The 17,429-nt window shown below is 37.2% G+C and overlaps 3 protein-coding genes across 3 annotated transcripts; all 3 read right to left on the bottom strand.

Annotated features, from left to right (window-relative positions):
• Positions 1 to 4,299: 4,299 nt before the first annotated feature.
• Positions 4,300 to 7,009, bottom strand: LOC120209284. Its single transcript, XM_039208327.1, has 6 exons — positions 7,001 to 7,009; positions 6,738 to 6,900; positions 5,623 to 5,755; positions 5,180 to 5,276; positions 4,786 to 4,872; positions 4,300 to 4,588 (listed from the first exon to the last, which is right to left on the bottom strand). Exons 1-6 carry the CDS (start codon positions 7,007 to 7,009, stop codon positions 4,445 to 4,447), a joined length of 633 nt encoding a protein of 210 aa, XP_039064258.1. The 3' UTR covers positions 4,300 to 4,444.
• Positions 7,010 to 7,541: 532 nt separating this feature from the next.
• LOC120209296 (dolichyl-diphosphooligosaccharide--protein glycosyltransferase subunit 1A-like) lies at positions 7,542 to 10,814 on the bottom strand. Its single transcript, XM_039208334.1, is given in 11 exon segments — positions 7,542 to 7,850; positions 8,034 to 8,258; positions 8,347 to 8,505; positions 8,647 to 8,736; positions 8,866 to 8,934; positions 9,184 to 9,360; positions 9,442 to 9,589; positions 9,686 to 10,061; positions 10,064 to 10,325; positions 10,437 to 10,481; positions 10,719 to 10,814. Coding segments are annotated over 11 exon segments (1,839 nt in total). The 3' UTR covers positions 7,542 to 7,658.
• A 4,742-nt stretch (positions 10,815 to 15,556) lies between these two features.
• Positions 15,557 to 16,366, bottom strand: LOC120209283. The gene has a single exon (XM_039208326.1). The coding sequence runs from the start codon at positions 16,364 to 16,366 to the stop codon at positions 15,557 to 15,559; it is 810 nt and encodes a 269-aa protein (XP_039064257.1).
• Positions 16,367 to 17,429: the final 1,063 nt, after the last annotated feature.

The following is a 17,429-nucleotide window of genomic DNA, read 5'->3' as shown; positions in this document are numbered from 1 at the left end:
AGGTGAATCATGTAAGAGTTGAAGAATTTGTAATCTTAGAGGTCCAATACCCCCAATATAAACCCTGCCCTTGAATCTAAGGATACCCTTAGAATATGTCCACCTAGGGTCAGCATTAGGATTGACTGGTATTATAGATAACCACTCAGTTGCCATTTTATCCCCTTTATAGCTGTCTTCCACTTCCAGTACCCAACTAGGAATTATTAAAGTAGTACCCATAGCCATATACTGACCTTGATCTTCCCACTGTCTAGAAAGAGCATCAGCAACCACATTGGACTTTCCCTTCCTATACTGAATAGAATAGTCCAGCCCCAATAATTTAGTCAGTCCTTTCTTCTGAATGGCAGTAGTTAACTTCTGCTCCAACAAATATTTGAGAGGTTCATGGTCAGTCTTAATGATAAAAGGACTGCTTTCTAAATAATGTCTCCATTTAGATACTGCCATTAGAATAGCAAGGTATTCTCTCTCATATATAGATAGGGCAGCATGTCTAGGGCTAAGAGCCTTACTAAGGTAGGCAATAGGTCTACCCTCCTGAGATAATACAGCCCCAATTCCTCCTGAACTAGCATCTGTTTCTAAGTAAAAACTCTTCCCAAAATCTGGTAGTGCTAACACAGGGGCCATACACATAGCATTCTTCAGATTGTCAAAAGCTGTTAGGGCCTCAGTACTCCACTTAAAACTGTCCTTCTTAAGCATCTGAGTCAAAGGTTTGCTGATGGTACCATAATTCTTTATAAACCTTCTGTAATATCCTGTCAATCCCAAAAAACCTCTCAAAGATTTTAAAGATTTTGATATAGGCCAATTCTTCATAGCTGCCACTTTAGTAGGATCTGTAGAAACCCCAGAAGCTGAAATAATATGCCCCAAGTACTCAACTTGAGTCTGCCCAAAGAAGCATTTAGACATCTTGGCAAATAATTGATTAGTTCTTAAAACTTCCAGAACTAATTGTAAATGAATGATGTGATCAGCCATAGAAGTACTATAGACTAGGATATCATCAAAAAATACTAAGACAAATTTTCGCAAGAATGAACTAAATAATTCATTCATTAAGGCTTGAAATGTGGCAGGGGCATTAGTAAGCCCAAAGGGCATTACCTTGAACTCATAATGGCCCTGATGAGTTCTGAAAGCTGTCTTGTAGATATCCTCAGGCTTAATTCTGATCTGCCAATAACCAGACCTTAAGTCAATCTTAGAAAAATAGACTGCTCCATGTAATTCATCCAGTAGATCCTCTACAACAGGAATAGGAAATTTATCCTTCACTGTCATACTGTTTAGTTTCCTGTAATCCACACAAAACCTCCAAGTGCCATCTTTCTTCTTTATTAAAAGACATGGAGAAGCAAAAGGACTTTTGCTTGGTTGAATAACAGAGGAGGAAAGCATATTAGCAATCTGCTTCTCTATCTCAGCTTTCTGATTATAGGGAAATCTGTAGGGTCTTAAATTGATAGGGTTAGCTTCAGGTTTAAGAGGAATAGCATGGTCATGGTTCCTTGTAGGAGGCAGTCCTTTAGGTTCAGCAAAAATAGAGTGATACTGATCCAAAAGAGGCTGAATAGCTGTAGGAGTAATCTTGGAATCTTCATACATATTGAAAAACACTACATGTCCCAAAATAGGATAATCAGAAGCTGTCATCTTCAATAAGGTAGCTCCTGAAATTTGCTGTAAAAAATTTGACTGCTGTTGACCTTGTATAGTAATTTGCTTCCCCTTATGCACAAAGCTCATTGTCATGTTTTTAAAGTCCATCAAGATTGGACTAAACAATTTCATCCAATCCACCCCTAACACCATATCACTGCCCCCCAACTGAAGTAGTCTGAAATCATGTATAAAAGAGTGCCCTTGCATCTTCCACTCCACTTCATTACACCTTGCTGAGCTATAGAGTTGCTGCCCATTAGCTACTGTAATAGCCAGAGGATGAAGAGTGTTTATCTGTATACCAGCCTCAGCCCATTGAGGGGTTAAAAAACTGTGGGTACTCCCACTGTCAATTAGTATATTCAGTGGTCTCCCTTGAATTGTTCCTTGAATCCTCAGTGTATTATGACCAATGCATCCAGTAATGGCATTCATAGATATTTCTAGGCTCTCTTCCTCTTGTAAATTTTGCTGTTCTGGATCATTAGCTAAAATTTCTGAAGGTAGGACATTTTCATCCTCAATCATCATATTCAACTGTTTTGCTTTGCACTGATGGCCTGGAACAAACTTTTCACCACACTTAAAACATAAACTGTTCTGTCTCCTGTAGTCTATCAGGTTCTGTTTTTGTGTTGGAGTGGTTGTATTCTTCTGTGGTAATGTTATCTGGCTAGGCTTAGAACCAGATAGAGGAACTGAATAAGCTGGATTTCTAACAAAAGGTTTGAACCTCTTGCTCTCAAATTCCACAGATAGCTCGTATAATTTAGCTTGCCTGCTTGCCTCAGACAATGTTTTAGGGTCTAAAGCTTTAACTCTGTGTTTAATGTCATCCCTTAGTCCACTAATGAACAAAGAGACAAAAAATTCCTCACCTAAAGTAGGATTCTGCAAGAGCATGTGAGGCTGTAGTTCTTCAAATCTGTCATGATACTCCTCTACAGACCCTTTTTGCACTAGTTTTGTAAACTCCTCCACTATATCAACAAAAGCTTTATCACAGAACCTATGACATAAATCTGCCTCAAACTCATGCCAAGTCACATGATGTTTTTGCATAATATACCCATCAAACCAAATCTCTGCTTTACCCGTCAAGTACATTGTAGCTACTTCCACTTTCTGTTCATCAACAATACTACATAATGAAAAATATTTTAGACATTTCTGTAACCAACCTCTTGGATTACTTCCATCAAAAAAAAGGTAGTTCAATTTTTTGGTCTATGCAGCATAATCCCTGACATGCTAGAGGACCCCCCTGTACCTCTTTTATCCACTTCAACAGCCATTAACTGAGTTCTAACAGCACTGTTCTCCCCCATTTGGTTATCGTTTTTGAAACTAGCTATGTGAGCAGGCAAGACGTTTGGTTTAGACTTAAGAATACCAGGTTCATCCGGTTTATAAGTAAACCTAGTCTTATCATTGATTACTGTCACCTTAACAGGTTGTTTGTTACTCATATTAGATGAATCAGGGGTCTGTACCTGGTCTTCAGACTGATTTTGGTCCTCCTTTCTACCAGTTAGAATCTTCAAGATTTCCTCCACATATCCATGATTTGTAGCCAATCTAGACTCCAGTGTAGAAATCCTCTCTTCCTGATTCTCCCACCATTTAGGTGGATTAGACTCATCTTGCCCTTGTTTCACCAGTGCTGTCAATTCCTCCATCTGTTTCTGCAACCCAGCTAAATCTTCTGCCATATTTTGATTTTTCTTGGGCATTCCACCACTCTTGCCAGCAACCGAGGCTCTCGATACCAATTTGTTGTGGTTTGAGATGATTAGAAGAGAAATCGAAGAATAGATAAGAGAAATAGAGAGAATTTAGAGAGAATTCAGAGAAGAAAATACTTGTCATTCCTAACATAGAAAGCAGAGTGATTCTACAGCAGTATTATTTAGTTACAGGGCTACAAACGTCATTATAAAATTGCCAGCTGTCTGTACTAATAACAACCTATAACATATTATATCTTCTCTCCTTGCAGGTTTGTTGGGCCACCTAACTGGACTGCTTCATTTCTCCCGTCTGAAGACTTGGGCTGGTCCAATATGCCTGAACCAATATCAAATAACTCCTTTCCTTCAGGTAAACGCCTCATATCCCTCTCTCTTCCTTCAATCCCTAAATTCCCTTCTTCAATTCCCTCTCGAGCCTCAATCCCTAACCCTAACTCTCTGTTTTCCCCAATTGTTTCCCCAATTTCTTCTTCCCTTCCCCGCTCATCTCCTCCGACTGTAACATTGATCATACTAGAAATCAATGTAAAGTTGTTCTACAAATTGGAAATAATACTCGATAATAACTAAAAACAGGATTAAATCATAGTTGATGATATATGACAGTAAATTAAAGGGCTATTCTGTGACAGATATATGTGATAATGTGTTTGAGATCTAACTCGGTTCATGAATTGATTTGCGCCACAGCTCCATCCATTCTTATTTCCCCCAAAGTGCCCTTGCACCATTTTCACTCTTTCAAAATGACCGCAAACAAATTGTTGTGAAAAAAATTGACTTTGAGATGACATTTTTATGCTGGTGAAGAACTGAGGATTCAGATTAGGAAATTGAATATCAAATGTGAGGTTTGAAATTTGAAGGAAGATGGGTAGTGTAAAACATATTGAAGAGACTGAGTTACAGTGCTTACCGGAAAACGGGAAGATTACAATAGATTCACATATTATTTCATATCAAGGATAACATTACGAGTTTAAAGTGTTAAACCAGAATCTGAATAATATAGCGAACTAGTTCATCCATATGGCAGATTCAATTTCATCAGAGTTCACAGCAACTCCATTCGGGGCATCTTCCGATTGAAGCTGCGCAGATACATCATCAATGGCTGAGTTCAGCTGAGCAATCTTCTCAGTCAGTATCTTCCGTGTTTTCTGCACAACAAACCCCGACTACTATTTACTACCATTCTGCTTTAAACTAAAATCTATAAACTTTAGGAGGAACATGTTTAATATGTAATCACCGGCGCTCTAATTTCAAAGCACACGATATTCAGGCCATTCCCTATTCCCTAATCCTTAGAAGCCAATAGTTATACACAAATACAAAAGGGTTTTGGGGGGCTTACCTCCAAAGCTTTTTCTTCATCATATATGAATTTAGGCAATCTCTTCATCAGATCCTTTCTATCAGCTCCAGCTAGTGCCTTGCTGATCTATTGAAGGAAAACAAGAAAACCCAAATTGACTATCAAATAAGTCGAGAAAAATAATACTACAGATGAAAAAAATGTCAAACAAATAATAGTTCCCATTGATCCAGACCATGGGTTTTAGTCATCTAAAACAGAAAAGTCATGAATGATTAAGTTTCGTAAGACCAGAACTATAGATGTGGTGCACAACTAATTGATAAATATATATAAGCATTTTACTTGAGCAGAAAAACAGAAAAACATAATTAAGAAACGAGATATTTTAGTGCAATTTTGCATTACTTGGAAGTCAGAAGGCTAATATCACCTGAGGAGCAAATACACATCCAAGTGCACCAACCACAAGTCCTCCCAAAATAAAACCTCCAACAAAGATGCTTGCACCGCTTGGCCTTTCACCATCACTAAGAACACAAGATGCAGAGGACTCCCATTGAGAATTTCGATAATTTTATGCTTGCAACATTACATTCAAAAACACAACAGAAGAGGGAACAGGAATACACACAAACATACAAACTTAAGCAATGTAACTCGGACTTAGGTATGAACTTCGGCTACAAGTCTAAGACATGGATATATTCAAAATTTTCTAAGTTTTTCCATGTATTTGGAGGGTCCTTGGAGTGTCATGTCTCCATATCCAATCCCAAATACTCCAATCCTTGGAGTATTTAGTTGATAGTGCTTTTATGACTGTGCACGAACCATTATGCATCTTTATGCTCCAAACTTGATCAAAGATGATACCTGTAGGAAGCTCGAACTGTTACTGGCTTTCTAGAGGTAGAAAGATGCAATTTTCCCAATCTATTAGAATTGAATGACAAGTTTGTGGGAATAGCAGAGCCAAAGCTTTGATCTGCTGTCTTTAGATGTGAACCTAGCGAAAAACAGAAAAGGCAGAGAAAGTAATGAACAAGATAGTAATACAGCTTTGGTGTAGAAATGTAGTTGAAATTAGAATTAATATTAGCTTATTTATGCAATTGTATACAACAAAGAGCAAAGATAAACAGTCTTCTGATTTCAAAGAAAGGAACGAAAATGATGATGCTATGATATTAAACCTGAAATCTGAATCAAAATTAAACCAGAATTCTTGCTGTAAAAGATCTGAACTGCTGAACTAAAATGAACAATCATGAGCAACAAGTTAACAGCTAATTCTTCAACCAAGGTACTACTTTAGCAAAATCTATCGTTCTCTCTCTTTCTTCTTTTTATACAAAACTTAAACTACCCACAATTCCAACGCGCTTAAGCATGCTTCAACCCTCCACCTCCAGATTGTTGTAACAGTAACACTCAATCAACATCTCTCTTTCATCTTTAGCTTGCAGCATTTGCAGTCAATTAAGTCATCGGGTTTAATGGAACACCAAATCACTTTTTTGTTTACAAATTTGCTAACAAATTTAACATACTGAATTACAAACAATTTAAAAAAAATTGTTTGACTATCCTTTCCACAGATTCAATATTGAAAAACGAATCAAAGTCCACGTACACAACGAAGATGGTTCATATTCCTTAAAAATAAAATCAACATTAATATCATTTTCACAGAACAAAAAAAACAAGTACAGTTTAGGGCAATTAAAATTAAGCAGGGTCTTTAAAGAAGAAGAAGAAATTCAAGGAAATTACTAGTATAGTACTAATCGCAGCTAAAATTTTAAGCTACTGAAACACAATCCAACTGCCTAAGCAAGAAAGAAATTAAAAAAAAAAGACTATTATGCATTAGAGCTAAGAAGTTGAATCGTGCACCAATTTCCTTTTTCAAAAAAAGTTAATTAGAATGAATTAACAACCAAAAAAGAGGTGAAGGAAACAGAGCTGAAGAAAGGGAATTAAATTACCAGAAAATGATAGATGGATTGGGAGATTTGTGGGTGAAACAAAATAATTTGGAAGTATACTCTTAGTGAGAGAGATGCAATTGAAAGGAATCAGATTCGAAGGAGAGTTGATTTTGACTTTGATAAGCCCTGGCTGCTGTTGTTGTTGGGCCGGGCCTAACTTCTATGGCCCCTATTGTTTGCTTATAATTCTCCAATTTAATATGTTTTCTCAGCATCCAAGACCATTACTACTGCATGAGATGGAGGGTTTCAACTTTCACGTTTGTCATGTTCTCTAAATTCAACTACATTCATCCTGGAATTTACAGCATCTATAAGGATTTAGCAAGTCTATTAAAGTCCGGGAAATTTGCCCCGATAGTTGGTTAAAGATATAAACAGCTTAATATCATTTGAGTAGATTCAAAATTTAAGGCCTTATATATGTAAAAAATTCCTACACGAAGACTTATTCACCAAAATCAAATGTGCGATACAGGTCAATTTAGATTAGTCATGACAAAATCTTAGGGAATAGAGAGGACAACAAAAAATTTTGACCCAAACTTATCTAGTATTGTCGAATGTTGCAAGGACCTGCTTTCTAGAGGTCCTTCCAACACAACACAAAAGCTATTATTTGCATAGTAAAACTCTCACCACCGAGAAAATACCTACGTAGATTTTTCGTTATAGCACAAAATACTACCATTATACGAACCAATGGGCAGCGACTGTAGACAGCCTAAGTTCACCATTTATTTCAGTAATTTAGTCACTCTTCGATCTTGAATGTGTATCAAAAGCCCTTACAAACTAGGGAAAAAAACCAAAGTAAACATTCCGATCCCAGCATTACAACAAATCGCAAGGTCATTCCAGTTGGAGCTCAGCTCTGCGGTTTGGACCAAACTATTATGCCAACTTTAGCACTTAATATTATATTTCATCAATGAACTCGAGAAGATCGTCAACTTCTTGCCTCAGTGCTGTAAGTTTCTGTTGCTGCAAAGCCACCCGGTTCTCGATATCACGGGCACCAGACTTCTTCTCATAGCCGTCCACCACTGTTGAGTGCTTCACCAACACCTTCTCTTGTAATTCTCTCTCCTTAGCCACCAGCTCCTCCACCTACACAGATAAAAGTATACACTTATACAATAAGAACACTGCCATATATCAAAGGTTTAAAAGTTACCAAAACATGATGTTGCAACAAATGGCAATTGGCAAATGTAAAAGGACAAAAAAATCCATATCAAATTGATTAAGAAAATGTGAGCAACAAAACCAAATAGTAAACGACAGGTCAACCTTGGGTAATACTTGAGCAGCTGACGGAGAAGATTGCAAGGTGGTCAGCAAGGGTTTCAATTCTTTGGACAGCTCTTTTAACAAACCATCAGCTGCCTTTCGAGCAGCTTTACAAGCTTGAATGTCCCCGGTCCTATAAAGATCACGTAGTGATGCTTCCAGCTTATCATGTGTTGCCAAGCATCTACTTACAATATTCTGAACCTGCTGAATTACTGCCTGAACCTGAAATTACAGATAGCAAAATCTTAAACCAATTCACTTGTACATGGTGATCCGGGATCAATAAATGGCATAATAACACCCTACAAACCTCTTCCCACTGTTGTTTAGCCAAATAAGAAGCAGAAGACTTGGAGATCGATATGTCTGCACGCATGTAAACAATGCAAGCAACAAAGAAGAAGAAAAATCCTGAAATTAACATCAGTGGCTCCCTAAGCATCGATAGTTTGTTGAACCTATAATAGACCTGAAAGATAAACAAACAGTAAACTATTAATATGAAAACCTAATGTCCAACATTCTGTGTTCGGAGGTGCCAGAGTTGAGTGGAGGATGCTAGAAGCACTGTGCATGACATTCAGACTGAAAATTGACAAAGAAAGAATACCTGAAAATATTGATTGTGCTCAGGCACGACATTAGTCTTTTTAAGCACAACTACTGGTCTACCATCAATATCCAAGTGGGAGGTCTTGGTCTGCATACAACCATAAATACATTATGTATAAAAGATCAAGGCCTTGAAACACAAAACTCAACACAAATATGACCCTTTGTAAGACAAGATATGGTCAAATGAAAACAGAAATCTTAAGCTAGAAAATACCTCACGCCACTGCTCCACGGGAAATGGTGCAGCTACAGATATGTCACTAGAACCCTCAGGCAAAACAACCTGCAATCAAAGTGCAAGATAAAGGTAAGCAAACAACTTTCTTATTATTCAATACAATGCAAATGTATCACACAAGCATGTATACTAGTCCTATGTTGATAAGAATACAACAGCATTGGGGCCCATTTTAGTACTTGGTAACTTGTCATATTCATGATAAGTAAAAGAATTTATTATATTCTAATTAAGAGTTGAAATAAGTACTTAAATACAAGTTTCAGGCAAGGTTGGAAAGGAAGTGATAAAAACCTTCACAATAAGAGTATCAATAACCAACTCAGCCATTGGGCTACTATAGGTGATATTAAGAAATTGCTTCCCCTCTGACTCATATAAAAAGTCCTGAAGCGACAAGCCATATCCAATGGTAAAAGCAGTTTTCCAGCCACCAAACATTGGGTACCTTGGTTCGATTAACAGTTCCGTCTGCAAAGACAAATTGTCCAACAATAAGAAGAAAAAAAATACCAAATGACAGACATTTTAAATCCTACTCAGCAGTATAACCTTTTTGGAGTCACCACGCAGATGAGATGTTGATATATTGCCAATTTCATCCCTGTAATAAACAGAATGTGCCCTTGGTGGCAAATTTGCAACAAGATACCTAAAGGCTGATGCACCTCGAACATTGGGCCTGGCCTGGAAATCAAGCCTGTGGTATCAAGGTAATAATTTAGAAACAAACTTCCAACCTGGTGTGGTGTGATGTTCACCATAATCCACAAAAAGGAAAAAAGTATGATGTAACCTGGAAAATTCACCCTTGCTTTGGGCACCACCATGGATAAGCTTGTAATGTTCAGTGACCTGGACATTACCCCAATGGGAAATTTCTATCTCTCTCACCAATTCTTGAGCAACAGCAAACGGTTGATTGCTTTCAAAATGGACTGCTATTTGGGAGTACGAGAACGCAGGGAGATTCTCATAAGGACCATATTTGATTTCTGAACCATGAATCTTTGTATTCTCCAGTTTCGTATAGGATTCGATTCTAGAATCAGGCAATTTAACAGTTAGATACTGAGCCTTGACGGCATAAGGAGATAGGTAGTGTGCACTATCCTGGTATAATACAAGCTGAATATCAGCCTGAGTGATTTGCTCAGGAAAGGGTCGCAGGCATGGGTAAATACAGCCAACACATCAAAAGTAAAGCTATCACCCTCAGCTAATCCCTTAGGCAAGGTTACCGAATAGAATGTTAAAGCAGAAGGCATGTCTTTGGGGTTGGCAACGGCAACAGCAACAGGGAGAGCAACAACAGGGTTTTTTACTTTCCCTTTCCCTTCGTGCGGGGTAGCCATCAAATATGCCATGTTTTTGGCTTGTTGCTCAGGAAAAGCCAGCAAAACCTCGGACGCCGTCTCAGGACCTGCATTCTCCACCTACAAGACAATATGACAGCAGATGTAAGAATACACAAAAAAAAGAGACAATCAAGTTGAAAGGCATCAGCAACTTGAGAACGAAAAGAAAAGTTAGTGTTACGGAAGCACCTTTAAAGTTGAAGAAACCCGAACAATGTGTGATGTCAAATATATCTGCAACACAAATAGGAACGATGTTAACATAAATATTTACAGCTTGCAACAATCAAAGATATACAACTACAGAAGCAGTTCAGATCAACCCAAGATTTGAAGTTTCAGATGGAAAAAATCTTCAGAAACAGCACCAAAAGCAGTGAACCAATCAGAGAAACGAACTCGCATGGAATACTAGTAATGATATTAAACCCTAGAAAGCTTGGAAAATGAAAAAAGAAGGTGAAAACTTACGCGTCGATCTACTTTGGAAAGGACCAGATCGGAAAGTGCCGGTGATGCCAAAATGGCGATAGTAAACATAAGCATGTAAAACCTTGAACTCTCCATTTTCAGACAAATCTCTACTACGATTCACGCGAGATTGACTCTCGTCTTCTGTCAAGAAATTGGAACTATTATAAGATTCTTGTGGACTGAGCCAGGTACGGTCAATAGAAGTCTCAAATTGGGCACTCGGTGAGTTGAGTTTGAATCACGAAGACAGCCCAGAGCATGGCTGGGCTAACCCACGAACTGCAAAACTTCACTTAGCCCTCCGCAACATCTAAAATTTGAAATCTGATTTTCTTTTTAAATTATCGATAAATTAGATACTATACAGATCCATATGAAGATGTTTTTTACTTTATTTAGAATTTTAGAATTTAAATTATGAATATCATTTAAAATATTTAATAAGAATAAAATGAACTAATTATTAATTAAAATATAAAATCTTGTTTAAGTTGAATAATGTTACTTTTCTAGAATGGCATATATATATATATATATATATATATATATATATATATATATATATTATCTAATGGTTGGTTATTTTATTCACTACTAAAAAACGAAATGGTAAAAACAAACAAAAGCTGCCTTGCTTTCTAAAGGAATAAACTTTTCCTAAATGCACTCTAACTGTGTTCCTAAAATTGAATAACAAATGAAAAGTAAATGCGTTAACCTATAAACCAGCTGTTCCTCTTCCATTCAAATTATCTTCATCGAGTGGCAATTTTCCCAATAAATCACCGATGATCGGTATATTTACCGATTTAACATCGGTCATATTATATTTCTCGATCTAACACCCGTAGCAGTAAAACGTGCCTCCTGAATCGCGCTATACGCTGATTTGACGCCACGTGGGTATAGCGCGTCCCCTGCCCCGCGATATGCGGTTATCTGGCACCACGTGGGTATAGTGCGCCTCCTAATCCGCGCTATACCTGGGTATCTGACACGTGAGGTATAACGCGGTGCAGGGGGCGCGCTATACCCCTAACCCCATCCTCAATCACTTTTATCATTCCAAATTCTCTCAAATTCTCTAAATTTCTCTCGAATACTCTATCTTTTTAAGGTATATTTTATAATATTTTTACTATTATGTATTTACTTTATTTAATATTTTACTAATATAATTCTTTTGCAGATATATAATGGAAGGCAGTCTACTTCGCTCGGATAGAAATCATATATCTCTACACTTTGCTGATACGGTAACATTTTAACGTTTTAATTTAATTTAAATTATTAGTAATATTTAGTTGATTTATTTAATGCATGATTATTAGATTAATAATTAAATATCTCGACACTTTGCTGATACGGTAACATTTTAACGTTTTAATTTAATTTAATTTAAATTATTAGTTGATTTATTTAATGCATGATTATTAGATTAAGAATTAAATATCTCGACACTCTGCTGATACGGTAACATTTTAACGTTTTAATTTAATTTAAATTATTAGTAATAATTAGTTGATTTATTTAATGCATGATTATTAGAGTAAGAATTAATTTTTGTAATTATTTATTTTTAGGAGAAGGACCGTGTATTAGATCATTTTATTAGGAATCTTAAGTTAGTGATACACAACCGTGTCTTGCCGTATTTAGTAGAGACTGGATTCGGTTACATAAGTAGATATCAGGGTCATTGTAAGATAGAGCCAGACCTGATTTCTGCCTTAGTAGAGCGGTGGAGGCCGGAGACCCACACATTCTATCTTTCGTGCGAAGAGTGCACGATCATGCTTGAGGATGTTTCTATGCACCTGGGGCTTCCAGTGGATGGAGATGTGATATCGGGGATAGCTTCCGGTTCTTGGACTACTTTGTCTCGGGATAGTCTAGGACGTGTCCCGGAAAATTTTATCGGATGTAGGATACCGTTAAATTGGTTAGATGCCAATTTTCGGGAGTTGAGCGCAGACGCCTCTGAGGATGAGGTTAAGATGTATGCACGAGCATGCATACTGGAGTTTATAGGAGGGTTGCTGATGCCGGACAAATCGCGCAACCTAGTTCACTGCATGTGGTTGCGACATCTTAGCGACTTTCGTCTCGCCGGATCATTCAGTTGGGGCTCGACAGTTTTGGCTTTGCTGTACAGGGAGATGTGTGGAGCCACTGACTACAGACGTAATGCTATCGGCGGATGTCTCCTACTGCTGTAGTCTTGGGCATGGTATCGATTGCCCTTTTTATGTCCTGTTGTGAAGAACATATTCGTATTTCTACTACTTCTGATCAAAAAATGTATAACTTACTCGTATGTCCTGTTGATTCAAACGTTCAAGGAAGTAGTTCGTAACCTGATCAAAAAATGTATAACTTACTAACTTGCTTTCTTTGCAAAATTAAAATGATCAAAAAATGTATAACTTACTAACTTGCTTTCACTTACTCATGCGCACAATTAATTGATGTTCATCATTCTTCTTGTACCTTCCATGATAGTTCGCAGCAATGTGTCGGAGACAATACCTATGTTAGACAAAGGGTGGTTGCCACATTGGACCCAAAGACTCCATTGCTGCTTTGATCCCAGCTCCGCGATCTGAAATGAAACAGATTTTTTCCCTCATGATAACATGTGCACGTATATTTCGGAGGAAAAAAGCCCAAGAATCTGTATCTTCTCCTTCGACAAGAGCAAAAGCAACTGGAAGAATGTTGCGATTGCCATCTTGGACAACTGCCAATAATAAAACTTGCTTGTATTTTCCATACAAGAAAGTCTCGTCGATCTGGACCACAGGCTTGCAGTATTTGGCAGCATTAACACATTGTGGGTAACTCCAAAAAACCCGGTAGAATTGGCATCGATCGCGAAGAACTCGATCATTATGGTATGCATAGGAGGTTTCGAAGTCCACAATTAAACGTCTGCACCAGCCTAAACCAACCTGGAAGTTTGTTGTAAGATGAATCCCATTCGCCATGAAGTTTGACAATGGCATTTTATTTTGCCAACCAAGCTTTTTTATAGGAGACGGTGTACCCATACTGCGATTGTATAGCTGAAATCAACACTGCAACAGCTATATGAGAGCTTGCTTTTACCATGGGCATGATGGCTTGGCATATCACTTCAGAGTCCAAGTTGGGATGATCTTGGTTGACCCCTCCAGTACAACATGTGTGAGGACTGTTGTATACTGTTAGGTCGAAGAAACTACTACTTGCACGCATTCCCCTTGAACTGGAAGGCATATCGACATTGAGATCGAAAAAGCTCGCAGTCGAATGCCTCCCCTGGAGCTTGAAGCCATCGTGTCAAATGGAAACTGCACAGATGGTTGCGTCGATGGCATATCCATATGGTTAAAGAAATTTGCAGATGAATGCCTTCCCCTTGAACTGGACGCGGTATTGCCATACAGATTGTTCGTGGACCCACCTCGGTACATGTCGTAAGGAGTTGCGGATGAATGTCTCCCCATTATGGCATTAAAATCATTACACATTACTGTAGTCGGGCTGTCAACTTGATCAACTTGTTCAGCCAGCCCATAGTGTGAGCTTAAAGATTGACCCCGAACAGCACGCACTTGAACAAAATGTGCATACATCTCAATAGCGGCGTCTGAATAATTACTTTGAGCTTCAACCATCATTTGTACATCATCATTGTTCGAAAGTCCGAACGCTGTATAAGTTAATGGCAACAATGATGTTGGAAATCTGTACTGCAACGACGACATTCTTCTGTTACTTCCAACATGAATCTTCCTCGAAATCTTCGTTATCAGCTCCTCAAGAGTTATGTTTCTCTTGAATGATATTTTAACATGCTCATTTGATACGAAAACAACGCCGGTTTCATCTTCTCGAATTTCACCATTATAATAAACAATAGCTGAAAAGTCGCGCCATTCTTTGAGTTTAAAAGTGCGGCAATATTATATCTGTAAAAAAAATAACTTAAACAAACCTGATTAAATAAATTATATATAAACGAAAATGTAATACAAATTTTTTTTACACATCAACGTAAATAATTTAAATAATATAATTTTATATTATTACCTGCACCGTAAAACTATTTCGACGTATGCTCCTGCTTTTCAATTTTGCAAACATAAAAATTAATTAAAAATAATTAGTATAATATTTTTTCAAATAATGATAATAAACAATAAGTATAATTAAAAAATTATAACAAAATTACCTTATAACGAAAAATCGCACGAACTTCTAAATCAAATATAAGAAGATTGCCAGAATTATTACTCGTTGACGGAATTGTTGTATTAATTTATAAGAGAGGAGAGATGCGAGAAGATGTGAGGAGAGATGCGAGAACCGGTATTTATAAACATATAAGGCATGGTACATGCACTCCGTTGTATGTAATTATTATATAGCGCGGATCAGAGACCGCATTAAATATAATTTTGGTACGGCGTATAGCGCGACCCTTGATCCGCGCTATACCCCTACGTGGCGTATAGCGCGGAGCAGGGGGGCGCTATACCCCACGTGTAACCCAGTTAGCGTATAGCGCGGTACAGGGGGAGTGCTATACTCCACGTGGCGCCAAATCAGCATATAGCGCGGTTCAGAGAGTGCGCTTTACTGCTACGAGTGTTAGATCGAGAAATATAATATGACCGGTGTTAGATCGGTATATATACCGATCACTGATGATTTTTGAGGAAAATCGCCTCATCGAGTGGGCACCTGGAAAGGAAAAAACCAAAACCATAATAGAGCCTCAAACTTGCTTCCCTTTTTCTTTCTTCATCTAGGGGGATCTATCCATCGTCTATCCTCCGATGTCTGGATCATCACTCGTTGGGGGGGGGGTCCTCAATCCAAAACCTATCTTCATTATCTTCTATTCTCTCCTTTGCTAAAATATGAGCTGCGACGTTACCGGCTCTTTGGGTGAAGTGAAACGTCGCTGCATGTAGCTTAGAGGCCAAAAACTTGCCATCCCAGATCATTGCACCCACCTCCGAAAGGTCTTCCTCATCTGATTGCAATTTCTGAATGATTGTTTTAGAGTCCCCTTCAAAGATAGCCCTCATACATCCTAAGTCAATTCTGAATTGGATTGCATGGACTGCAGCTGTTGCCTCCGCTGCAAAAACAGAGGTAGCCCTTCGGATTTTACGTTTTGCAGCCCCCAATATTTCTCCCACACTGTCTCTTATGATTATACCTGACCAAGCTTCTTTGTTTGTATGGGAGAAACTGGCATCAAAGTTTACCTTCACCCATGGAGCATTTGGTGGGAGCCATCGAGTTTGTTTTGGAGGTGGATGGGTCTGGATTCGGGCATTCACTGACGAATATTCTTTGCAGTGAGCAAGGATAAAGGCGGTTAATTCTCTCCTCGTAGTGATATTTTCTTCATGGTACTGTTTGTTTCGGGCATACCAGATTGCCCACAATGTAGTGAGAATCTCTCCATGCCTTTTTGATGTGTAATTATTAAACACCCAACTAAGCCATTCTTTAAAAGACCATTGAGACCCCTGGGGTGGCCAATTGATCCCTAGCGACCTCCATACGGCAGCCGCAAGGGGACATTCGCACAGCACGTGTTCCACTGATTCCACCAGGTTTGGGCATTTTGGGCAATGGGGATTCATGGTCACTCGCTTTTGATACATATTATGCATTGTAGGCACTAGATTTTGAACGAACTTCCAACCTTGAAGCTTTATCTTGCGCTGACACTCGTTTGACCATATTTTGTTAAAGATATCATGTCTTTGACCTGGCTCTGAGTTGCTGTTCAAGAGGAGTCTATACTAAATATAAAAAATGTATATTATATCTAAATTATGTCGTACTTAACATGAAATTATATGTATATACATATATATTTTCAAAAAGAAGATATTAATATTCTTTTATAATAAATTATATCTAATGCCACTTAATTATGGGTTTGATAATAAACATGTATTTTTCTATAGAAATTATAAATAAATTACTTAATTAAAATATTCTTTATCGTTAAAATTGAAATGAACGTCTAATATGATTTGATTTAATAATATTTTTATCTCTTAAATTTATACATTCTATAATTTTTTCCTAATTCAAAAACAATTCAATAAATTTAACCCTCCATATTAAATTTTTTATTATCAATTTAATCTTTTTGTGATAGTGTCAAACCAAGCAAACCCATCTGATCAAGGTAGTAGTTGTATAATTGCATTCTACCATACAATATCAATAAGTTATTGTTAAATTGTTATTATGCTAAAAAAGTAACAAGAAAGTAATATAAATTTTATGGGAGAATAACAATTATTTTAGGAGAAAAAAAAGATTAAAACGATAAAAGTTATAAGTATAAAGGGTTAATTTATTAAATTATTGCAAATTATGATCAAATTGATAACTCGTATAAGTTTTAAAGATTAAAATTGTTATTATATCAAGTTACATCACTGTTTTAACTAATATTTAATGATAGAATTACATGTTTATATCAATATTTGAATTGAATGACATATTTGTAATTTTTTTAAAAAGGTAAATTACTTGTTACCAAACTTATAATTAAGTGATCGTAAGTGTAATTAAACTTATTTTTTTTAACTATTAAACTAGTTGAAATCTATCATTTCTATATGAACTATAACCGTCGTCTCCAAATTTTCTCTCATGAGCTTTTCTCTCATCATCTAAGAATCGGTT

Source organism: Hibiscus syriacus, unplaced genomic scaffold (genome assembly GCF_006381635.1).
Source record: "Hibiscus syriacus cultivar Baekdansim isolate YM2019G1 unplaced genomic scaffold, ASM638163v2 tig00018586_pilon, whole genome shotgun sequence".
NCBI classification, from domain to species: Eukaryota; Viridiplantae; Streptophyta; class Magnoliopsida; order Malvales; family Malvaceae; genus Hibiscus; species Hibiscus syriacus.
Note: the sequence above shows the minus strand (reverse complement) of the source record. Positions and strands in the feature narration are given on the sequence as shown.